Raw genomic sequence first — 26150 nt, forward strand, 5'->3', positions numbered from 1 at the left:
TTTCGGGTGCCCAATATATTGATTAAGCAATTTTATACCAAGAATTTGAATCATTTGAAAGCTGAGCAGGACATTTTACTGTGTACTCCACACTAAGAATTACGAATCAGGAATATACTTCAAATCCATTTCTATAGGTGCTAGTTCCTCACTTGAACATACATATCCTAGTACACGTATCCATCGGGAGTATTTTACACATAAATATCTTGCTTAGACAATGTGTTTGTCTTGGGCTCTGTCTCGGCGGCAGGGGTTCTCCACCAACGTATGGCTCCCTCCAATCTGGAGGCATCCAGTGTTTCTCAGGGTCAGCTAGGTTGCCTGCTGGAACCTCAACCATGAATTTGTATACAAAGGCAGTTAACAGTACCAACTAACACCGTGAGCACCCGATTAAGCTGCTGGGAAAAGCTCGGGCAGATACTGAAGGTGCTGTGCAATCCTTAAATGTTCCGCACAAACGGGGGGTTTCTATGGGATGATGAAAAACTTCTGCAAAACGCATAGTGCTGATAGTGTACCCCACTGTGAATGTACTAGTGCCACTGAATTTTATGTATAAAAATGGTTAAAATGGTAAATTGTATGTTATGTATGTTCTATCACAATAAAGAAGTTCACAGACAATTCCAAACAAATGTATAATGTGTTGTATAGTGTCTTCTGGAAAATAACCTCTAATTCCGGTAATGACTGGACCTCAACCCCTACATATCTTCTAATATTATAGTACATAAATATTTTGCAAATATAGTACATAAATATTTGCATAGTACATAAATACATGAAATATGTATACTGTACTTACTACCTGATACATTATACTTGGATCTATATCAAATACTGAAGTATACTTGATACAGTATACTCATAGCATACGATACTATTTGATACAGTTACTATTTGATGAATGCTTATCATGTCCTAGGCACTACAGTAAACAAGTTACCTTCACCTCATCTTCATAGTAACCCGGAGGAAGAAATTATTACTCTTATTATGCATAAATAGAAACTCAGACTCGGGAAGTTTATATTAACTTGTCAAAGGCTATATCGCTAGCATGTAGTTAAGGCTGCAGCTGTTGTGGGTCTGTGACTCAAAGCCCACAGTTAAAATATGAAGTGGGGCTTGAAAATCTTTTTGTAATAAATTTTTGGGGTATTATTTTTTGTGCCAACAAGAATGGATCAGCAAATAGTTTGAATTCTTCCAGACTGTACATTACAAGAGAGAAATAGCTACATCTAAATTCCAGAGTATGCAATGGGAAGTGGGGACCTCCCCCACTTTAGCCTGGCTCTCTCTTGAGAGTCAAATCTAGATTTCCAAAATCTTAATAGAAGTATTTTCACCTGGTTGCCCACAGGCACCTCTGACTCAACACATCCCAAGATAAAATAAATTATCTATCTTCTTAAAGATTATTTATTTATTTGAAAGAGAGTGTGCGTGCACAAGCAGGGGGAGGGGCAAAAGGAGAGGGAGAAACAGGCTCCCTGCTCAGTGGGGATGCTGGGCTCATCCCAGGACGCTGGGATCATGACCTGAGCTGAATGCAGGCACTTAACTGACTGAGCCACCCAGGCGCCCCATTATCTATCTTTTCCAAGGCTGTTTAGAATGAGCTCAAAAACTCAGTCCATACCAACATGAGTTTAGCAAAAATAGGAGAGAACCAAGGTCAGATACAGAAGGCAAAGTATGAGTGAGATGCTACGACCAGGGCTGTGGGGCAAAAGTGAAACCAGGGACACACAGGATTTATGCCAGGATCACAAGGCTGTCTACATGAAATCTAATCATAAGCAAACTGGAAAATCAGAATCGATGTTGAATTTTAAAACACAGAAATTAAGAATTTCTATTACCAAAGATCTATACCTAAGGTTAACAGAGAGGGACAAAGTTAAGAGGTAATATTAAAGTCTAAAATTAACAAAGAATCAATATCTGGAACACACAAGAAAGTCCTAAAAATCAGTAAGAAACCCAATAGAAAAAATGTTCAAAAGTATCAATACCCAATTCAAAGAAGAAAGCTGGGAATACTATGTAACAATCAGAAACGATAAATTGTGTGTGTGTGTGTGTGTGTGTGTGTGTGTGTGTGTGTTGTCATAGATTGGGTTCCCTGGGAAACCAACTTGAGACAGGCAGGAGGTAAACACTAAGGAATGTGCCTGGGTCAACCTGTGTGGAAGGGAGAGAAAGCAAGCAGGGTGGATAGAGGGGAAGGCTGAGCTGTTACACAGGCCACACCACAGGCTCAGCCGAGCCATGGGGAGCTCAGGAGCTGGAACGGCCCTTCAGACTTGCCCAGACTGGGACTGAGATGCCATGCCTTTAAACCCTTGTAACAATTGTTCATTGCATGTGGGCCTCCCCCCAAAAGAGGCATGACTTTGAATAAGGGGGCTGCACTTGAAGCAATCTCTGAAAAAGCGGACAGCTAAAGGCTATCTACTGCTAACACTCCCAGCAACACGTCCCACACCGAGGGCATTTAGTGGCACATCACTGGACCCAGACCCACCGATACATGACACGAGTCTTGACAACGTAACATTGAATGAGAAAATGTACAGATGCAGTGTAACACCACACCCTATGCAAACTTTAACATGTATATTCTAGTAACCAATAATACATTTCAAAAAAAATTCACTGTGAACTATGGAGGGTGGATTGAAGAATGCACACAAAAATGCATTAAGATTTATATTTTCATGGTATAACAAATGGTTACGGTCTGTATTTTATAAACCGTTTTGTAATTCAGTAAGAAAAAAAAACTCCATCAGAAAAATGGGAAAGAACATCAAAAAGTCATAAAAATGAGAAATACAAATGGCTAATGAGCACAAGAAAAATATCCAAGATTATGAGTAATACGCAAAAATTAAAACCAGTTAATCCCGGATTTCAGTTATCAATAAGCAACAGCCAGTATGAAATAGAATACACTTAAAAGATATCTTTAATAGAAATTGGTATAACCTTGTCTAAACAGAAATTCTGCAATGCAAATGGAAAGCCATAAAAAGGTCTATAGTGTTGATTTAATGATAATCCTAAGGAAAAAATTAAAGCAGTGTATATATTTTTAATCTAAAAATATTTCTATTCTAAGCGTTCATAAAGAACTAGTAGAAGCAACTAAGATAACAATTCCCTCAGAGTACGGGCTGGGGCTATAAAGACACAGGCTAAATCCACAAAAAAATACACAAGACTTTTATGGAAAAAATTATAAAAGACATCGAAAAACATTAAGGAAGACTTAAATTGCACAATCATGTGGGAAGACTCAATATCATAAAACATTAACTCTTCCCAACTTCTGGGCAATTTCAATCAAAATCCAAGTAGGGTCTGATTCTAAAATGTATATGGAAATGCAAACAGCTAAGAATAGAGAAGACACTCTCAGGAAAGGAGAAGACTTATTTCAAAGCTATACCATTAATCTGGTGTGGAATCGGCACAGTTACAGGCAAACAGATCAACGGGACAGAGTAACAGTTTGGAAACAGAAGACACATGTATATGGAAACATATGATAAATGATAAAGAAAGAGCCACTGTACAGATCAGCAGGGAAAGGATGTAGAGAAACTGTGCCTGAGCAATGGTCACTCACAGAAAAAAATGAAAATGATCCCAAACATACACCACACACAGACTGAGAGACAAACGTGAAGGACAGACTCCAAAGCTTTCATAAGAAAACAAAGGTGAATATATTTATGACTCAGGATGGTAAATAATTTCAAACATGAACACAAATAAAAGGATTGATAAATTCTATTACATTGAAATTAAGAATTATTGATAACAGAGGTGCTTGGGTGGCTCAGTTGGTTAAGCATCTGACTCTTGATTTTGGCTCAGGTCCTGATCTCAGGGTCGTGAGATCAAGTCCCCTGTCAGGCTCCACACTCAGCAGGAGTCTGCTTCTCTCTCTTTCCCTCCCCCTCTGCCTTTGCCCCTACTCCCGCTCATACTCTCTCTCTCAAATAAAATCTATAAAAAAGAATTATTGATAATAATACATCATAAGGGAATAAAAGTAACAAGCCATCTAGTAGGAAAAGATAACTGTAATATAGACATGAAGAATTCCTACAAAATAATAAGAAAAATCAATCCAGGAGATTAATGGGCAAAAATCCTCAATAACATATTTTTAAAAATACACTACTAACAAGAGAAATACACATTAAAATAAAAAATGTACACACTTTCCATTGTTACCAAATCTACCTAAAATATTTTTAAAGGAAAAAACGTGTAATGTATACATATTATACAGTGCTAGCTCATAAAAATGCTGTTTTTGCCAAATAGCACAAGCATCTACCACATAAAGTTTAATCCCAGTAAAACACTGAGGGGCGGGGGGTGGGATACAATTCTTCATGGCAAGAAAAGATTTCCTAATGAAAGTTTTTCTAGGATTCTGTCAAGATTTTTCACATTTGTCCTGCATCATTTTTGAGTTAATAACAATGAAAAAAGTACTCTGAACAGCAGCGAAGAGTTAGAGGTATAGAGTCGTGAGGGCCAAAGGGGGTAGCTGCTACTTTAGACAGGGTGGTCCCTCCTGAGCATTCCCATGTAGAGCAGCGTACACTACCACTCCGCATTCCCTTATCTTCCTTTGGTATTCTTCATAGCACTCATCGCTTCATTATCTGTCTCTCTCGGCAGAACATAAACTGCAGGAGGTCAGGGACTTGTTCTGCACACTGCTGGATTCCAGTGCCTAGCTCACTGACTGGGAAATAAGTACTCAATAATGCATGAACAAACGAACCAGCTGAGGTCAGTGTAATTATAGCTTTCTACAGTGGGAGGGATGTCTCTGTGTGTGTGTGTGTGTGTGTGTGTATGTGTGTGTGCGCGCGCGCACACGTGCGTGTGCAAGAGATTGTGAATAATCATAAATCATATTTTTAATCCCAAAACTTATTCATTTTACATCGAAAATCTATGCTTATATTTTTAAAGATCATTTTACCTCATTAATATCTGCTTCCGTTTTTACTTCTGACTTTAAAACAGAAGTGGCACATATGTTTGAATTATCAACAAATTCTTCATAATCATTTGTTATCTTTTCAGTGACAGAAAAGACATTCTTGTATATTCTAGATTAAGAAATGAGAAGAAAAAAAGTCTTTCTAAACTTTTGTATCTTACTAATATCCAGAACACATAAATAATTAGACATTCCTCCAAAGAAGATACGTACAGATGGTCGATTGTTACCAATGTATCCCTAATCATTAGGGAAATATAAATCCAGGCCACAGTGAGATATAACTTCACACCAATTAGGATGGCTACTATTTTCTAAAAGAGGGAAACAGTAAGTGTTGGTGAGGATTAGAACCCTGGTGCTTGCTGGTGGGACTCAAACTAGTGCAGCTACCGTAGAAAATAGCAGGGAAATTCCTCAGTGTGACATGTGGAATGGCCATATGATCCAGCAACTCCATCTCAGGGCATATAAACAAAAAAATTGAAAACAGGGCCTCAAACAGAAATGTACACATCATTGTTCCTAACAACATCACTCACAAAAGCAAAAGGTGAACACAACCCAAACGTCCATCAATAGAGGGATGGATAAACAAAATGTGGTATATACATACGGGATTATTATCTAGCCTTAAAAAGGAAAGAAATTCTCATACATGTTACAACGTGAAAGAACCCTGAAAACATTATACTAAGCGAAACAAGCTAGATACAAAGTTGAAACATGGTATGAATACTCCACTAAATAAAGTACTAGAACAGGTAAATTCAGAGAGACAGGGAGTATATTAGAGGTCAGGAGGGCTTGGTGGGAGGAAGGGGGCCACTCACAGGGAATGAAGAGTTATTGTTTACTGCACACAGAGTCCTAGTTCAGGATGATGAAAATGTTCTGGAAATGGATATGGTGATGGTTGCACAACATTGTGAATGTGCTCAATGATAATGAATTCTGTTACTTATATTTTGCTATAATAAAAAAAGTCATATGTCTCATTTCAACAGGATGTAAAAGTAAAAATATTCTATGACTCTAATTGGGGGAAATAAAAAAATGAAGCATTTTTATGGAAAAGTGAAGATTTATAAATATACGCTAATAGGGAGATAAAATTTAAATCATAACTATTAGGAAGATGGAGAATTCATAAACACACTGAAAGCATAAGAAACACTAAAACAAGGAGGTAGAGGGAGGCATTGGGAATTAAGAGCCATTTGACTGAATCAACAAAAATGAGAAAATTGAGAAAGGGAAAGTGAAGAAATAACAAAATAAAATAAATAATAAGCATAAATAAAATGGAAGGAATAAAAGCAAAGTATACTGAAAGTGAACAGGTTCAATTTCCTCATCAAAAGACAGAAACTATCAGATTGAGTTAAAAAGCAGGATCAAACCATAATAAGATACGATAGACATCTCAATTTAAGGTGAAAAAATAAGGCAGAAAATAAACCAATTAGGAATTTCTGACAGCAAGATAATGGTACAGAACATTTAAGAAAATCTTTCCACATCCCCTCATAAAAATCAGAGAAAAAGACAAACTGCATAGGACCACATCTATTAAAGAAATTGAAAAAACAATTCATAAGCTTTCAAAATAGAAAGCCCCAGGACCCGATAGGTTTTTTAGTGAAGTCTGTCAAACATTTAAGGAAAAAATTATACCAATTCGTTCTATGAGCCCACTATTTTCCTGGAACTCAAACCAGACAAAGACATCACAAGAAAACTACAGATCAATATCCTTTGTGAACAGAGACACAGAAATCCTCAACAAAATACCAGCAAACTCAATCTAGCTGCATATACAAAGGATTCTATACCATAACGGTATAGAGTTGAATTTATCCCAAGAATGCAAGGTTGGTTCAACGTACAAAAACGTATATACCTAACTTAATGTACTGTATCACGTTAGTAGTATAAAGGAAAAAGCACATTTCAACTGACACAGAAAAACAGCATTTAACAAAATCCAACATTTCATGTAAAAACATTAAACAAACTAACAATAGAAGGAAACTTCACTTCCTCAACCTGATAAAAAGCACCTGCAAAAAACCCACAGCTAACTTAATGAAAAAAAGACCAAAGTTTCCCCTCTGAGATCAGGAATAAAACAGGAATGTTCACTCTTGCCACTTCTAGTAACATCGTACTGAAGATCTAGCCAGGGCGATCAGGCAACAGAAAGTAATAAAAGATGGAAGACTGGACAAAAAAAGAAGTAAAACTATCTCTATTTGCAGGTGTCATGATCCTGCACAGAAAATCGTAAGGAGCAAAAACAAATAAACCAACAAACACAGAACTAATAAACAAGTTGAATGAGATTGCTGGATACAATATACAAAAATCAGCTATATTTCAATACACTAGCAATTAATAATCCAAAACAAAATTTTTAAAAATTCCAGTTATAATAGCATCAAAAAGAATACTTAAGAATAAATAAAAGAAGCAGGATATATACACTAAAAAACAAAAGACCACTGAAAGAAATTAGACTACCTATATAGATGGCAAGATAATCTCACATTCATGGATTGGAAAACTTTATACTATTAAAATGAAAATTCTCCCCATATTTATGCACAGATTCAATGCAATCCCTATATAAATTCCAGCTGCTTTTTCTTTCTTTTTTTTCTTTTTTTTTTTTGCAGAAATTGACAATCTTATCCTATAATTCATATTTAAATGCAAGGGAGCCAGAATGGCCACAACCATGTTGAAAAGGAACAATGTTGGCAGATTCACACTTTCCAATTTCAAACCTTACTACAAAGCTACAGTAATCAAGACAGTGTGGTACTGGCATAAGGACAGACATATAGATCAACTGAATTACATTTAGAGTCCAAAAATAAACCCATACGTCTATGGTCAACTGACTGTCAACAAGAGTGCCAAGACAATTCAATGGAGAAAAAACATTCTTTTCAACAAGTAGTGCTGGGACAACTGGACATCCATATGGGAAAGAATGAATTAAGACCCTCATCTCACACTGTATACAAAAAATTAAAACAAAATGGATCAAAGATCTAAATATAGGAGCTGAAACTGAAAATCTTAGAATACAGGTATCAATCTTCATGACCTTGCATTAGGCAATGATCTTAGATATTACACTTAAAATACAAAGAAAAGATAAACTGGCCTTTTTCGAAACTAAATACTTTCACTTCAAAGGATACTATCAAGAAAGTGAAAAGATGACCCACAGAATGGGAGAAAATTTTTGCAAATAATCTATTATTTGGTAATAACAGGGGTCTTGTACCCAAAATATATTTTAAAAACTGCTTATAACTTAGCAATAAAAAGACAACACAATTTAAACATGGACAAAGGACATTGAAAGACATTTCTTCAGAAAAGATATACAAATAGCTAATAATATGAAAGGATAAACATCATTAGTCATTATAGAAATATAAACCAATACTGTTAAGAAGGTCAATGGAAACAGATTAAATGATAGCTCCTACTTAGCTGGCATTTACTGTATTTATTCTCAAACAACGTTATGATATAGGTATTACTGTTATCTCTAGTCTACAGATGAGGAAACTGAGGTCTAAAGAATTTATTTAATGTCTCCTAGCTTACTATCACTAGCTAACCTAAGTCACACAATATGTCAGAGATGAAACAGGGATTAAAACCCAAGTGGTATGACTCCAAAAACACATGTACTTGAACCACTACCATGTATTCCTCCTATAACGTTAAATATATACAGAATATGTTGTATTTTTAAAATGAACTATGAAATAATACATTACGATTACAACAGAAAAATACATAGGAAAAGTCTAGGGGAAATTATACCAAAATAATAAGACATTGTATTTAAGTGATTTAATTAGGGCAATTTCTGTTTTCCAAATTTTCTATTATATGCTGATTTAACTATAATATCTTTTAAAAAATTATGTTCAAAATTGAAAACTTCTCCTAAACACACAAACACACACATAAATACTCACCTGTAGTTTAAGGAGAAATCAAATTATAATGTGCTATTACTAAATAGTTGTGCTCTTATATAGGTTAAAGTCCTAGCACTAACTCAAAGTACTTATGAGGCCCTAGAAGAGTGATTTAATCTCTGCTGGATTCAATAATAAATTACAGAAACAGTATAATATCTTTAAGATTCTTCAAAATTTTATGAATTTATTTTTCACTCTCTAGTTACGATACTGAAACTCTGATTTGACTTAAAATGATATTGCTAAATTCTGACAGTTTGAACATAAAGGATTCTACAATGTCAATTCATATTCCATGGTTCACAAATTATAGCGATAGATTCAGTTGTGGAAAATAAGAAAAATGTTTTATCAGTAGTATTTAAATAGAAGGTGAAAACATGGGGCGCGTGGGTGGCTCAGGTGGTTAAGTGTCTGCCTTCAGCTCAGGCCATGATCTCAGGGTCCTGGGATCGAGCCCCTCGTCGGGCTCTCTTCTTGGTAGGGAGTCTGCTTCTCTCTCTCTACGAGTGTGCACGCATGCTCTCTCTCTCTCAAATAAATTAAATCTTTTTTTTTTTAAAGGTGAAAATATTTTGTTTTCAATAGATACTTTGAATTGCCTCAAATTCCAGTTGAACCTTGTGGCTACTCCCAGAACCATTCTCACAAATGATTTTTTAAGAACTAGTTCTGAACTTTGAAGATACAGCATACCTATATGTAGGATTGCCAGATTTAGCAAATCGATACAGAACAGAATACCAAATTAAATTTGAATTCCAAGATAAACAATTTTTAGTATAGGTAATATTTGGGACATACTTACACTAAGATATTATTCGTTACCTGAATTTCAAATTTCACTGGGCATCATATACTTCACATGGCAACCTACCCTTGCAGAATATTTTGGGCAGGGGAAGGAAATTTTCTTAAATTTTATGCATAGTATTAATGAAAGTATCACCAGATAAAGAAGTTCAGATAATTGCAAAAACTGAGTACATATAGTTTGCTATGAGGAGAATTTTCAAAGTCTAGCTTAAATTGTTGGGTATTTCCTCCAAAAGTGACAATATATTACATTATGATCATAAATTCCTTTTATAAGTCAAAGAAAGTGTGATTTACTTAATGAGATCTTCATTCCTTTTTTCCACTGAAAATGGCATTCTCGCAGAATTATTAAATAATTCCAAAAGTAGTGTGATTGCAGTATTCATTAGTTGACGGATGAGTTCCTGAAATATGTAGTCAACCAGCTGCAGAAATCTCAAAACTGTTTCTAATAAACGTCGATATTTAGGCAGCTTGAAATGTACGGTGTCGTCTTCAGAGAGGTTTGACTCAAAATATTCTTTAATTTCTTTCTTCTCTGCCACCTACAGTTCAATAAACAATTGAGAAACAGTGATAATTTCCTATGTTAAGATAGCATGATTACCAATGTATAGTATTTTCATTAGTCTGAACTACACTGCAACTAAACATTATTATGAAAATATTCATAAAAACTTTATGCTTGCACTGTATTTAAACAGCAGACAAAAAAGAAGCCTATGAAGTTTGGGGTCTCACTTATAAGCAGATGAGTTGATGGAACTCAAACAGGAAGTACATAGTAATGATTAAGCACTCTTACATAGAGGGACCCTTCTCAAGTACACCACTGGGGGCAGAGCTACCAATGGGGGACAGTCAAGTGTAAATAATAGGTTTCCTAAAATCCAGTCCAATACTGCCTCCCTTATGGTAGGCTGTAGCACTTAGACTCCCTTTTTTTTAACACATATATGATACGTAATACAGAATTAAGAAAAAATTTAAGTTCATCAAATCCGCCTTTCAAGATAATAGCCTTTAAACAATCTATCTCTTAAGACAACTGACTTAGTACGTTACTGGGGAATGGCATCAGTACTACCAGTACCACCAAAACTTCTAAATTGTGCCCTCTAAAATAATCCCAAAGTTGGGCAAATGGTTCTTTTTAGACACATAAACATTTTTTTAATTATTGATGGACCTTTAAAGTTCCAAAAATATTTTCAATATTTGTTCATTCCTTTTATTTTTTGCTCCATTGATACTTAAATGCTTGATAGTCATCCTTTCCAAACTGTATTCCAATTTTTTTTTAAGATTTTATTTATTTATTTGACAGAGAGAGAGAGACAGCCAGCGAGAGAGGGAACACAAGCAGGGGGAGTGGGAGAGGAAGAAGCAGGCTCCCAGCAGAAGAGCCTGATGAGGGGCTCGATCCCAGAACATCGGGATCACGCCCTGAGCCGAAGGCAGACGCTTAATGACTGCGCCACCCAGGCGCCCCATGTATTCTAATTTTTAAAAACACAATTGCATTCATTTATGTTTTTAAATTAATTTAAAAACATAATTTTTTTTAAATTAATTAGGTCAGTTGATTATCAATTTGTTAAGTTTTTTCCAGTAGTGGCGGACTCTCTGGATGAATGGTTTACCATGGTGATGTAGTTCTTTACTAATACAACAGATGCTTGTAGAAATTGGGCTAAAATAAGACAAGATAATTTGTATAGCAGTTATGGGCACAGCTCTGCTGGGCCTGACAAATGAAATACTGACTTTATTAACAGGCTATGTTTTTATTGAAAAGGTCGTTTTTTTTCCAGGAGTGGCCACATGATTTGAAAACTTTATGTGCAAAATGCATTTTAATTGGTAAAATAGTGAAGCAGAGTCTGTTAACTACTCAAAATAAAGATTTTTAGCATTGGTACTAAAAGAATTTTAAATAGCTTAATAACTGTATCAATATAAAAATATACAGTAGTAGCCTGGTAATGCTGGCCTTTTTATTGAATATTCTGAGGCTAATGGAGATTCTGACACCAATAGGCAGATACGTAGATATTCTCTCCCATATTTTGGGAGGCATCTCAAGTCTGCCTCTAGGTTCACATACTGATGGTGGCTTTCGGATTCCGTTTCATCAGTTCTATGCCCGTGCTGTGTCTGGGCAGTCCCCAACATTGCCCAGAACGCCTTTCAACCCAGCTGTATTTTATCACCTGAGGAGCTTTTCACCTGCTGGCGGAGGCTCTATCATCAGAAACTCTGATTTACTGGGTCTAGGGTGGTCCCAGATATCAATATTTATTACGAGCCCCCCCCCACCCTGCCAGCTGATTCTAGCATGCTGCCTAGCGTTGGGGCAATGAGTAGTCACATTTCAGTTTTACACATTCACCCCAATGGCGCTATAGGAAAGCCCAGCCTCTGCCCCCGACAGAGATCAACAAGTAAGACAGGTGTCCATGAACCAGAACAGCTCTGGAGTCCACTGAAGAAACTTCAGCAACACAGTGAAACACAAATCCTGAGAATAACCACCCAAAAAGAGAAGGAAGACAGCTTCAATTTGCCCACATCATCCCATCCCCAGCTGGCATTGCTCAGCGCCAAGAGGAAACTTCCCAGCTTCTAAGAGCTGCCTTCATCAGCAGAGTGAGTAACCGGCTTCCCCAGACTTTGGGGCACTGAACAAAGGTCCCACTTCAATGTCGCCCCGTGCAGGCCAGCAAAGCTGAGATGGACAGAGATGGCTAGAACAAAAGAGAAAAACATGGACTGTTGATAGCAGCCATGCAGCCAGAGTGATCCCTGTTCACAGTGACCTGCTCAACACATAAACACAGCTCTTCTGCCACTGAAGAAGGGAACAGTGGCCAGCACAGCTGCCACAGACCCCCAGCAGATTTCACTAGCTTGTGACACACAGGTGTTTGTACTCACCCTGCCCCCTCCCCTCCCCGACCTTACAAATAAGATATATCCTATTAACTGAAGGATAAAAATCATGTGATCCCTCAACAGATGCAGAAAAAAGCAAATGACAAAATACAACATTCTTTGATGATAAAAATGCTCAACATATTGTGTAGAGGAGGAACATACCTCAACATAAGAAGGACCATATATGACAAGTTCACAGCTAACATCAGCATACTCAATGGTGAAAGGTTGGAAGCTTTTTCTCTAAGGTCAGAAACAAGACAAGGGTGCCCACTTTCTCCACTCCTATTAAACATAGTACTGGAAGCCCAGCAAGAGTCAGGCAAGAAAAAGACCATCAGAAAGAACGATTACCCAACATTTGCAGCAACATGGACGGGACTGGAGGAGATTATGCTAAGTGAAATAAGTCAAGCAGAGAAAGACAATTATCATATGGTTTCACTCATTTATGGAACATAAGAAATAGCAGGAAGATTGGTAGGAGAAGGAAGGGAAGAATGAAGGGGGGAGGTAAACAGAAGGGGGAATGAACCATGAGAGACTATGGACTCTGGGAAACAAACTGAGGGCTTCAGAGGAGAGGGGGGTGAGGGACTGGGATAGGCCGGTGATGGGTATTAAGGAGGGCACGTATTGCATGGTGCACTGGGTGTTATACGCAAATAATGAATCATGGAACACTATCAAAAACTAAGGATATATTGTATGGTGACTAACATAATAAAAAATTATTATAAAATAAAAAAAGAAAAAAGAAAAAGAAACAAAAGGTATCTGAATCAGAAAAAAAGAAGTAAAATTGTCTTTGTTTTCAGATGACATAATCTTATATACAGAAAATCCTAAAGCATTCACCAAAAATATACTAAAACTAATAACCAAGATACAGAAATCAGTTGCATTTCTGTAACAACAAAATATCTGAAAAAGAAATAAAACAATCCCATTCTTAATAGCCTCAAAACAACAAAACACTTAGGAATATAGATAACCAAGGAGGTCAAAGATCCACATACTGAAAACTGCAATTTTAAAAATCAAAGTACAGCTGACATACAATGTTACATTAGTCTCTGGTATACCACGTTGGGATGTGACAATTCTTTACAATATACTACGCTCGCCACAATAAATGTTCTTACCATCCGTAACCATACAAATTATTGCAACATATATTCCCTATGCTATGCTTTCATCTCCATGATTTATTTATAACTGAAGTTTGTACCTTTTAATCCCCTTCACCTATTTTGCCCATTCCCAAAGCCCCTTCCCTCTGGAAACCACTAGTTTGTTCCATTTATGAATCTGTTGTGTTTGTTCATTTTTTTAGACTGCACATATAAATGAAACCATACAGTATCTGTTTCTGTCTTATTTCACTTAGCATAATACCCTCTGGGTCTAATCCATGTTGCTGCCAATGGTAAGATGCCATTCTTTTTATGGCTGAGTAATATCTCATTGCATGTATGTACCACATCTTTATTCATTCATCTATCAACCGACATTTAAGTTGCTTCCGTATCTTCGTTATTGTAAACAATGCTGCAGTAAACAGAGGAGTGCATGTATCTTTTCAAATTAGTGTTTTTATTTTCTTTGGGTAAATAACCCAGCAGTGGAATTACTGAATCACATGGTATTTTTATTCTTAATTTACCTCCCTACTGTTTCCCATAGTGATTGCACCACAATTTATATTCCCACCAACCGTGCAGAGGCTCCCTTTTCTCCGTATCCTTTCCAACACTGTTATTTCTTGTCTTTTTGATATTAGCCATTCTGACAGGTGTGAGGTGATACCTCATTGTGGCTTTGATTCGCATTTCCCTGAGGATGAGTGATTTGAGCATTCATATGTCCATTGGCCATCTCCATGTCTTCTTTGGGAAAAATGCCTATTCAGGTCCTCTGCCCATTTTTTAATCAGATTATTTGGGGTTTTGGTGTTGAGTTGTACAAGTTCTTTATATATTTTGGATATTAACCCCTTTTCAGATACATCGTTTGCAAATACCTTCTTCCATTCAATAGGCTGCCTTTTCATTTTGTTGATGGTTTCCGTTGCTTTAAACGTTCTCATACAAAAATGTAGTAGTAATTATATGACATTTTGGAAGTGTCCATCATTTCCAAAATTCTGGAATGGTGAAACTTCCCAGCAAGTCAAAATGATAGGACAAATGCTTAATAATTCAAATTCTTCTTAGAGGGTACAGCCATCGAAACTTAAAGCACGATTCATCATTTGTTAAAATCTGCATCTGAAATTGTGACTTTATTTCCAACAGATAGCTCTGAAGTTCTCTGAAATCGATGCTTCTACCGAGCTCAGGGAAATTCACAATGAGAAATAAATACAGTCTCAGAGTGTGTTCAATTCACATATCAAATCTGAGTCTGAACACTTAAATAAGTGGTCAGTATTCTCCAGGAGGAATTCTAGAGTAGTGGTTCCAGGACCAGCAGCATCAAGTTTCACACAGGAATTTGTTAGAAATGTAAACTCCCCGGCTACAGCTGCTGAAACGGAGACCCCTTGTTTTACCAAGCCTCCTAGGTGATTCTGGCCCATGAAAGCTTGATAATCATGGTCCTCAACATTTAAATATGAAATGCCCTAACAAAATTGTCCAGGTAATGTCAGTGCTTTCCAATTACACTCAGTCTGGAAATGGGGAACGGTGTCTGCCTTTAGGTAGCTGCATTAGATGGGACCCAGCAACTCAGCCATGTGTTGGCTAGATTAAAGAGCCATGTCAACTGAGAGGGAGCCAAACCATGAGAGACTCTTGACTCCGGGAAACAAACTGAGGATTATGGAAAGGGAGGGGGCTGGGGGGACGGGGTAACTGGGTGATGGGCATTGAGGAGGGCACGTGATGTAATGAGCATTGGGTATTACACACAACTAACGAATTACTGAACACCACATCAAAAACTAATGATGTACTATATGTTTACTAATTGAATTTAAATTTAAAAAAATAAAGAGCCATGTCAAAACAGGGCATGAGTCTCTGTTAGCGAGATAACACCTAAGAAGAAAAACCTGGGGCGCCTGGGTGGCTCAGCCATTAAGCGTCTGTCTTTGGCTCAGGTTGTGATCCCAGGGTCCTGAGATCGAGCCCCGCATCAGGTTTCCTGCTCAGCGGGAAGCCTGCTTCTCCCTCTCACACTCCCCTTGCTTGTGATCCCTCTCTCGCTCTGTCAAATAAATAAATAAAATCTTAAAAAAAAAAAAAAGAAAAAGCAATGCAATGCTTTACTGATACTTCCATTCCCCATATCCTCTTTTTGTTTGGACCCATTCCCAATTCTATGATCTTGTCATTTTTACTAAATCTGCATACTTCCATGGAGTGAATAATTTTGGTGGATTTCAACAGGGTCAGTTGGCAGTGGGTCTAATGGGTTCTTATCTGAGATTTATTTAAATAGAAATCTCTTAACAAATATTTATGACCAGATCCTGGTGACGCTGAACAGGAGACACTAGAATGACTATGAGGAATATGCAACTACTCTCTCAGTGGCCTAAGACACATGCGGTTAATCCCTGTTTGATTTATACGATCCTTGGCCAAACTGTCCCAGAGTCTGCCCATATGACGGGCTCAGGGAGGTCCGGGTAACTGCGGAATGCAATGAGGAAAGAGATCCTTCTTTCATTGATGCAAAACAGCTTCACTTCATCTTCTAGTCAAGGAGCAAAGTCTTGAAGTCACAGCTACCCAGTATCTATCAAAAGTTTAATTCAGAGAAATAACATCGGAAAACAGTTTGAGGGAGACCCAGTACACCTATTCCTCCAGAGAGCCTCAAATATCCACCTGGATTCCACCAAACTAGCAGAGAGAGGCAGCAAGCCCATAAGCAGAGACACTGCATCAGTCCCTTACCAAACTGTGTTTGTGGACCATGCTTCCGTGCACGGTCATTCCCTATACAGAGAAGCTATAGAAAATAACCCTGTGAGATGAGTCACAGCATCTCAGGTACAAATGTTCTGAGGACACTGTTCATTGTATTATTGAGTCCTTTTTATAAAATCCTTAGGGAAGTTTCATAAATAAGCGAAACCATATGATAATTGTCTTTCTCTGCTTGAAGAATGAAAGGGGGGTAAACAGAAGGGGGGATGAACCATGACACTGTGGACTCTGGGAAACAAACTGAGGGCTTCAGTGGGGAAGGGGGTGAGGGATTGGGATAGGCTGGTGATGGGTAGTAAGGAGGGCACGTATTGCATGGAGCACTGGGTGTTATACACAAATAATGAATCATGGAACACTACATCAAAAACTAAGGATATACTGTATGGTGACTAACGTAACAAAATAAAAATTATTTTTAAAAAATCCTTAGGGAAGTTTTGTCTCATCTAGGTATGTTTCTCTTGAGCAGTAAATTTTCATCTTAGAAATACTGAAATTTGTAACAAATTGTATTTCCCCATATATGTCAGCTCAGGTTAGATTTTAAGTATCTTGAAGGTGTATAAGTAAACATACATATACATGCATTTACACACACACACACACGCACGTGCTTGCGTGCTCTTATACAGGTTTCCCCCACTATCCAAAAGTAGAGTTGCTATGAAACCTCCCATAAGCCAAAACAGCATAAAGCAGAGGCAATGACCATTAATTTATATGGAACAATTTTTGAGCATTCCCAGACCCCAAAGATAACCTGTTAGGCTTTTCCGATACTGCAGGACACATCTTGCTAATGGATGAACAAACTAAGTCAAGAAAAAGCACAGACGCTCACAGATACAGTCCACAGCTCTGGCGGCCTGATGCTGAGATGCTGAGTGTGGGTCCCAGGCAAGGAGCTGGGGGGCCCCTCTCACTGCTCCGGGCGCTGCCCTGTAACAGCTCGCTGCAAAACGGACGCTGAAGGCTGTTTCTGCTTCTCGCTTTTTTTCATAAAAGTGAAAATTCTCTCTGAATTTCTTCCAGTTAGCTAGCAAAAACAGTTATGAATATCGATCTTTTGTAAAAGCAACATGGTGTAACATGAACTTTCAAAAAGCAGGGGACACGTACAAGTCAATATTTGCCTTCTACACAGCACCTGGAAAACGTCCTGCTCCCAGTAAATGTGTGGCGTTAGCTGGTTGGCTAACGAATCCGCCCATCCATTTCCAACACTGTTTACAGAGATGCGATCTGGAGCAACTGCTTTACTCAGTACATTAAATATGGATAAAAAGAGAGGATATAATTAAAGAATTACCTTTAAAACTGTACTTCTGATTTCGGAAATAGCTTTATCTCTGATATCCTCAAGCTGCTTCAGTGCCTGGGTGGCTTGCTGTAACTGTTCTTTACAAAATTCATCTAGAGAATATGTTCGAGACCTATCCAGCTAATTAAATGACAGTAAACGTTGAGTGTTGGAAAGTCAAAATTCATTACAAAAAAAAAAAAGATATAAAATAGTATGGTCATCATTTCATGTCACAAAAAGCATATTTTATGCTTCCTTTTGTATTCATTATGTTTTAGATACCAAATGCTTTTTACGTTCTTCAAATCCAAACACCAGTAGTTAAAACTAAATCTTGATAAAAGACAGAAAAATACATTATTGTTTTAACTGTAACTAAGATTAAGCCTCAGCAGAAAACTTCAAGAGTTGATGTATTTTTGAAATATCTACGAACCCAGGGGAACCACCAAATCCAGGAATTGCTTTTACCTTTGAAATCCAATTATGTGTAAGACTTAAAAACAAGAGCACTAAATGTGGGGTAAAGAGACTAAAATTACGTAACCCAAGTAACACGCATGTTCTCCTGAGCTCATTTGGAATGTGACCTGGAGAAATTCCATCACCTGTGCCACCGAGCCCTGCCACACACAAACAACGCATCTCCCAGCATCCTTCCTCCTTTCAGAATTCTCTCATTTTTCCCACATTCTGTTAATTCTCTTGCCAAAACGCATTTTCATCAATAAATAGCAGGTATCTTTACCCTAGTCATACTGTAATATTTTATAATTGTACACCTTCCTCAAAAAAAAAAAAAAAAAGATTGAAGAGTGCTGTTCTAGCCTTCCAATTCTGGATTAACTCTTTGTGTTCTCCTTCTCCTGGTCCCATATCTGGCTACCAGGTCGATTTTTCCAGCAAACGTGTCTCAAAATCTCCCTTCCTTCCTGATCTCACTGCCAACCTCCTGCCTGAAGCCGTTCATATCTGCATTACTCCAGCACTCTACTAGCAATTTCTTTAACTCTGTATCTCCTTGCTTTCAGTTTTTCCCGTAAACCAACATCACACTGATTTTCCTACAATAACATGTTCAGAAACTTTCAATAATTGTTCTTTAAGAATATGGGGCACCTGGGATGGCTCAGTTGGTTAAGCTTCTGCCTTTGGCTCAGGTCATGATCTCAGGGTCCTGGGATTGAGTCCCATGTCATGCTCTCTGCTCAGCGGGGAACCTGCTTCTCCCTCTCCTGCTCTCCTGCTTGTGCTATCTCTTCCTATCAAATAAATAACCAAAATCTTAAAGAAAAAAAAAAAAAAAGAATAGTTCTCAGGGTGCCTGGGTGGCTCTGGGCATCTGACTCCTGATCTTAGCTCAGGTCTTGATCTCAGGGCTGTGAATTCAAGCCCCACATTGGGCTCCACCCTGGGCAAGGAGCCTACTTAAAAAAAAAAAGGTTCTCAATGTTTACTCTGCATAGGAAATCACCAAGAGTGCTTGCAAAAAGTGTAGATTACTAGCACCACTCACCACACTCTCCCCCAAAAGGGGTAGGACACAAATTTACATTTTTATTAAGCATTCAAAGTACTGCCTTCCCCAACGCAATTATTCTTGAACTCCAAGTCCCAACTCTTTGGCTGGTTCTGTGGCTTTGGATAAACCACTGTCTCTCTAGGACTTAGTTTCTCAGCTGAAAGGGAAGGTCTGGATACAATGATCCCCGTGTGCCTTCTCCCACCCAGTTCTAGACACTCCAGGCCCCGCACAGTTCAGGCTCACCCAGGCAGAGCACTGGCACCAGCACGCACTCCACTCTAACTTCGTCCGCACTCCTGCCCTCGCTTCGTTCTCCCTGCCTCCTCATCAATCCTCATTGGAATCTGGATCCCCAGCAGTCCTAACGTGCAATTGGCCACCTTCTGATTCCTGACCTTCGTATCCCGGTTCTCCTGGCTATGAATCTGTTCTCCCTCCATTTGGCCCTGGTTTCTCCAATCTCAGGAACTGCTATTCTTGCTAACTTTCTTCACAACCCCCACTAGGAGTGCCCCAGCCCTAATGCCCAGGTTCGGCTCCTCCTTCTCCCTTACTCTGTTATTCTTGGCCCAACATTCAAGACCCAACCTAACTTGCATATCAAACACATATTGATCCTTTACTCACATTCTGCTCCCCGGCTCTTCTGCCGCCTGGCTATTCAAATCCAGCATGGCCGGGCTCATACTGCTCTTCCCTCACGAAACATGCCCCGACCTTAACTCCAAAGGCTAATCTCTGCTTCCTCTGAATATCGGAGGCATGAATATTTTACAAGTGTTTTATAAGTATTGTTTGTCAGGAAACCTTTCCTGCCTTGTATTTTGCTAAATGGCTAGCTAGAATGATTAGCAAAACCGAGGGACTACCTCTGGAATTAGCAATCAGTTTTATATGTAAAGAATTATCTCTTCCAATAAACGGTAAGCAAATTAAAAACAGCAATACCTCATTTTTAGTTTGTATCCATCTCCTTTGCATATAATAATTAACAAATATCTGCAAATTGTCTGGAATGCTTTGTTCCCTTCCTCTTGACATTCTGGGGGAAGCCGACAGGGTCTAAGGTCACTCCATGAGCATTACCATCCACTAAGCACGGGCACTCACAGATATTTCGAAGGCTCCTCTGCCTTACCGCCCATCATTAACCGATAAATTCTGCCACTAAGTCACTCATAAAACAATCTGAAATAGCTGCCCAACCAATTTCCTTCTAGAATAAAACCTTACCAAAAATACTCCTCTATGAAATGTGTCCTTAACGTGAGTGGTAATCCTTTTGAAACATTCGTCTCAATGTAGCTATAAAAAATGTACTTCATCTGTAGTGATTAATTCATTTTTCTTCATTAACTCTTTTATTTATTCACTCACTCAAAGACTATTTATTAAGCATCTATTACGTATCAGCCACTGTATATAATCAATTCTAAAAGTAAGCTACTGATTTGTAAGTATTAAACTTATTACACGTATATAGTCAAAATTAATTTTTGAGTTGATGATCAAATTTATAACTTGTCCAAATCTTTTCCCTATTTTTAAGTCTAGGTGACTCTCAATTTTACTTCTCAGTACCTTCCTCACTGAGTAAATGAAGTAAAAGCTGCTGGAATCCTGTTTAGTTGTATACTAAACACTTCAAACGTCTATGTACTTCAACCTCTTTGAAAGAAATATTCTATATAAACTTAATTAAATCATCCACTAGGAAGGTCACCCTTTCTTAGAATTGTGGAACAGAAGAATTCATAAATTTAACCAAAACCTGTGTTGTAACTCACGACAATTTCTTGACATGCTATATTGAGAGAATAGCTGGTAACTACCAATTGTAGTAGATAATTATTTATAAATGACATTGCACATCAAGAGTTTTGAAAATAGAGAAGGGGTTTCTTAACACACTTAGGTTGAGTTTAGGGAAGAAGTTATGCATAAGGCATGTTGTTACTAAAAATGACCATCTGAGGGAATAACGTTCCCTGTATTTTAGAACATCAGTCACGCACGGTGATCGTTTACTGGTGGATCTAGCAGTATGAATTCCTTCGACTCACAACTCTACTTGTCTTCCTGGTTCCACATACAAACACTAGCATACAGCAATGTACTTCTACCCACCTTTATGAGGCATATGGCAGATGGATGGTCTTCATGTTCATTACCTTTCTTGATATCAACTGCATCCTCACAAAGTCCCTTTATATAAAGCAAACAGCCTTGAAATAACTCATCGGCCCAAAAAAGATGGCAGTACAAAAACGACCTGAAAGTTAAAGAATTTCCAGACTTAGCTCCCATTCAAAATGAGCACAATGAATTTACAAGTAACCAGTATCATTTGTTTTGTATCCATATGTATTCTATCTAGTACAGTTGACGTGACATTAATAAACATCAGTAAGCATGACGAGATTTGTTTGGCTGATAATGTAGAAAGCAAGGCTGTGGTACTGGGTGTGTTGAGTATGAACAAAATCGGAGGAGAAACAAGTAATGACGTAATAATTTCATGCCACTGAGTTCTAATAATTTTGAAATAGTAGGCAGTGACAGGTTTCTTAAATTCTCCAACCAACTAAATCCTAAAATAGAAAAGATGAGCCCTTCTCTTTCCTCAGTCCCTTCCTACTGTCTGGTCATGGTCACAAAGGTGAGACAGACCACTTTCAACAACGCAAGACTGAGGGAGAAAAGAGCAGCATGGGAGAGATAAAGCTCCAGAAAAACTGGATCAAGAAAAGCAAACTTCTCTGTGCAACAGTGTATAAAGAACAGGGGGTCTCCTGCCCTTCACTGATCCCTTGTGGAGTGGCTGATTTTTGTGTTTTATACAAAAAATATAATTATCAGAAATTAGCCTCTTTCTGTCTTTCCATTTTACTGGCAAAAGCTTTATATACCATGAGGCTAGTGAAGCTTAAGCTCCATGGGCCCTTTATTAGCCCTGCCTCTTTCAGAGTCTTGTGCTGTCCATCTCAAAGAAGGCCTCCTCACACTACGCATGCCTCACAGAACCTGGAGCTACTCACAGAGGTGGAACTGGTTCATGACATTCCCGAATATCTAGTACAGGGAGGAAAAAAAGATCACACTAAAGACAAATGGCACATTCCAAAAAGTGAAACACCACAAAAATCAGACCCCATCTTGATATTTATTAACAAGAGAATGATGATCAAAATTCACACAGTAATGAATTCACACTACTCAACATTGTTTAAGGCTTTCTTTACTTCCTTTAAAAAACATAATTGATTTTATTTGCACATTTTAACACAGATATGAAGAAACTAGGGAGGGTGCATTATAAAAATAATTAACGGTGGGGAAGGGATGAAAAAATTGAGAATTGTAATGGTGAGATCTGACAAGAGAAAAATCAAGCATCATCTGATGACTGTTCAAGCATAGGTGCTATGAGGAACTCACCAACAAATTCCATTTTATTATAACAGAAAACTAACTACGTTCTCCAAAACTTTACTCACAAGATAGAACTGCTTGGTAATAGAAAATATACCACAGAAATCTATTAAAACCTAGGTCCTGGCTTCTAGAAAAATGGAGTAAATATACCTTTCACTACTCTTCCCTCTGAGTACAACGAGAAACCGTGAACATCATGCACGAAGAGAACATGAGAAGATGCTGAAAGGCAGAGAAGACAGACTGGCTAGGAACGACGCGGAGTTAAGGTCCTTGGGTTTTCTCTTGCCTCCTCCACCCCAGGCTTGGAGTTGAAGAAACCAGCAACCTAGAAACACCAACAGGAGCCAGCAAAAAGCCTGCTCTCCAGCCAAAGGACCAGGAAAGAGGCAGCCGAGCATGACAGAAAATTTTCAACAATTCTACTTCAGTGAGATACCAAAGGAAAAAAAGGCCACGGGCAGAGGATGGAGTTCTACCCTTGGCAAGTGGTAACCAGGCTTCCCTAGCATTCGTCTGGGGGTTTCTAGGGAAAGCTGAGTAGGGAATTGGAAATTTCATCTTCCCTGGGTGGGAGCAAGCAAAGAAACAGAAAGTCAAACAAAGAAAGAGAAGACATAAAAAAAGAACTAAATGGAAATTTTAAAATTGAAAAATATAATGACTGAAATTTAAAAGCTCAATACACTGGCTCAACAGCAAAATGGAATGGACAGAGAAACAAATCAATGAACTAAAAGACAGAACAAAAGAAATTATTCAATCTGAACAACAGAGAAACAAATAGAAAAAACAAAAAAAAAAAAAAAAAAAAAAAAAAAAACCAACCCAACCCAGACCCTCAGGGACCAGCAGGACTATAAAAAAGATGTAGCATTTGTGTCTGAAGTCCTAGTAGGAAAGGAGAAGGAGGGCAGAGCTGAAAAAATACTTAAAAGAAATACAGATGAAAATTTACCAAATTTATCAAAGGATGCACAAACACAGATGTGCGAGAAGCCAGGGTGACCCAAAACGGGACAAAGACAAAGAAATCCGACCAAGGCACATCAAAGCCAAAATTCTGAAAACCAAAGGCAAAAGAAAGAATCTTGAAAGCAGCAAGAGAAGAAACATCTATAGAAGAAAAGCAGTTCGAATGACCATGGAGGCCAGAAGAAAGGGGCGCCCATTTTTCAAATGCTGAAAGGAATGAGCTGTCAACTGAGAGTCCCAGAGTCGGCAAAGACATCCTTCACTGAAGGGGAGAGCAAGACATTCTCAGATAAAGGAGAAGCAAGAGAATTTGTTGCCAGCAGACCTGCCCTAAAAGAATGGCTATAGGAAGTTCTCTAAACAGAAATTATACAACAGAACAATGAAAGAAGGAACCCCGGAACATCAAGAAGAAACCAAGAACATGATAAACAAACCAAACTGAATACATTTTAAAAACATAGGGGCGCCTGGGTGGCTCAGTCAGTTAAGCGTCCAACTCTTGCTTTCAGCTCAGGTCAGGATCTCAGGGTCTTGAGATGGAGCCCCCCAATGGGCTTTGCACTCAGTACAGAGTCTGCTTCCCCTCTTTTCCGCCCCTCCCCCGCTTGCATACACTCTCTAAAATAAATAATCTTTAAAAAGTAAAACAAAAATAAAAATTATATAGACTATCCTTCTCTTGAGTTTTATAACTTATGCTCTGATGATGGACGCAAAAATGCTAGCTCTTCTAATACAGCACCAAATGCATACAGAGGAAATACTTAAGACAATTACACTATAAATGGGGGAGGTAAGGGACATAAAGCTAAGGTTACTATAGTTCACTCAAACTAATAAGGTGACAACAACAGTAAATTTTGTGTTATGTATATATAATGCAACCACTAAAAAGCCACAAAAAAGAGACATTAAAAAATACTACAGAAAAAAATTGAAAAAGAAGTCTAAGAAATATTCAAATTATCCACAGGAAGAAACAGAAAGCAGAGAAGAAACAGAAACCAAAAAATAAAATGGCAAACTTAAGCCCTAACATAAAAATAATTCGATTGAATGTACATGGTCTAAATACACCAATTAAAAAAAAACCCCACAATGAGATCCTACCGCACAGCCACCAGAATGTCTGCAATGAAAAACAGTGACAATTCCAAATGGTGGCACCCATGTGGAGAAGCTGGGGCACTCGATGCTGCCAGTGGGGATGAAAAATGGTACAATCATTCCTAAAAAATCTTTAACATGCAATTACCATATGACCTAGGATGGCATGCCTGGGCACTTCCCCCTGAGAAATGAAGACTTCTGTTCACATAAAAACCTATATATGAAGGTTGATAGCATCTTTATGTCTAACAGACAAAAACTGGAAAGCAGCAGGTGTTCGTCAACGAGGGAACGACTACACCATGGCACGTCCCTGCAGTGGAGAACTACTGAGCAAGGCAGGGGCTGGACTCTACTCCCCAAGACTGTGGACCGTAGGCTTCCATTTACACAACATCCTTGAAAAGACAAAACCACAGAAATGGAGACCAGAGGAGTGCTTGCCATGGGCTCAGAAGAGGTGGGAGTGGGAGGAAAGGAGGTAGGGCTACAAGAGGGCAACAGAAGGGCTCCTGCCAGGACAGAGATCTGCTGTATGCTGATTACGTCAATGCCACTGCCCTGGTTGCCCTGCAACTGTTCTACGGTAGGTCTGCAGACATTACCACTGGGGGAAGGAGGAGATCTCTGTATCATCTCTGTATCATTTCTCACAACTGCATTCAATCAGTTACCGCAAAGCAAAAAGTTTGACAACATGCGGGAGATCCTGCAAAGTAGAGTTAACAGCCATCTAACTGGTGTGATGTAGTCATTCCCCTTCTGGAAGCAAAAAGTTAAATCAAATGACCAAAGGAAGTTATCCAAAGTGCTTTATCGTACTATGATTTCCTCATATGACGGATTGGCATACTGGGTAATACAGTGTTTATTATGTTTACATATAGTATTTAAAAATAAGACAGGTTAAATTTAATCATAAAGGGTTAAATTGGGGGCGCCTGGGTGGCACAGCGGTTAAGCTTCTGCCTTCGGCTCAGGGTGTGATCCTGGCGTTATGGGATCGAGTCCCACATCAGGCTCCTCCGCTATGAGTCTG

General features: G+C 38.3%; 1 protein-coding gene across 1 annotated transcript in view; it reads right to left on the reverse strand.

Moving 5' to 3' along the window:
• Window positions 1-26150, reverse strand: part of DNAH14 (dynein axonemal heavy chain 14) — a 321838-nt gene that overhangs the window by 236901 nt on the left and 58787 nt on the right. Inside the window, exons 12-15 of the mRNA XM_057315759.1 lie at window positions 21716-21860; window positions 18070-18201; window positions 10174-10424; window positions 5027-5156 (exon numbers count right to left, since the gene is read on the reverse strand). Coding sequence (XP_057171742.1) covers window positions 5027-5156; window positions 10174-10424; window positions 18070-18201; window positions 21716-21860 — 658 coding nt within the window. The remainder of the gene's footprint in view (window positions 1-5026; window positions 5157-10173; window positions 10425-18069; window positions 18202-21715; window positions 21861-26150) is intronic.

This window comes from Ursus arctos, unplaced genomic scaffold, assembly GCF_023065955.2.
Source record: "Ursus arctos isolate Adak ecotype North America unplaced genomic scaffold, UrsArc2.0 scaffold_2, whole genome shotgun sequence".
NCBI classification, from domain to species: domain Eukaryota; kingdom Metazoa; phylum Chordata; class Mammalia; order Carnivora; family Ursidae; genus Ursus; species Ursus arctos.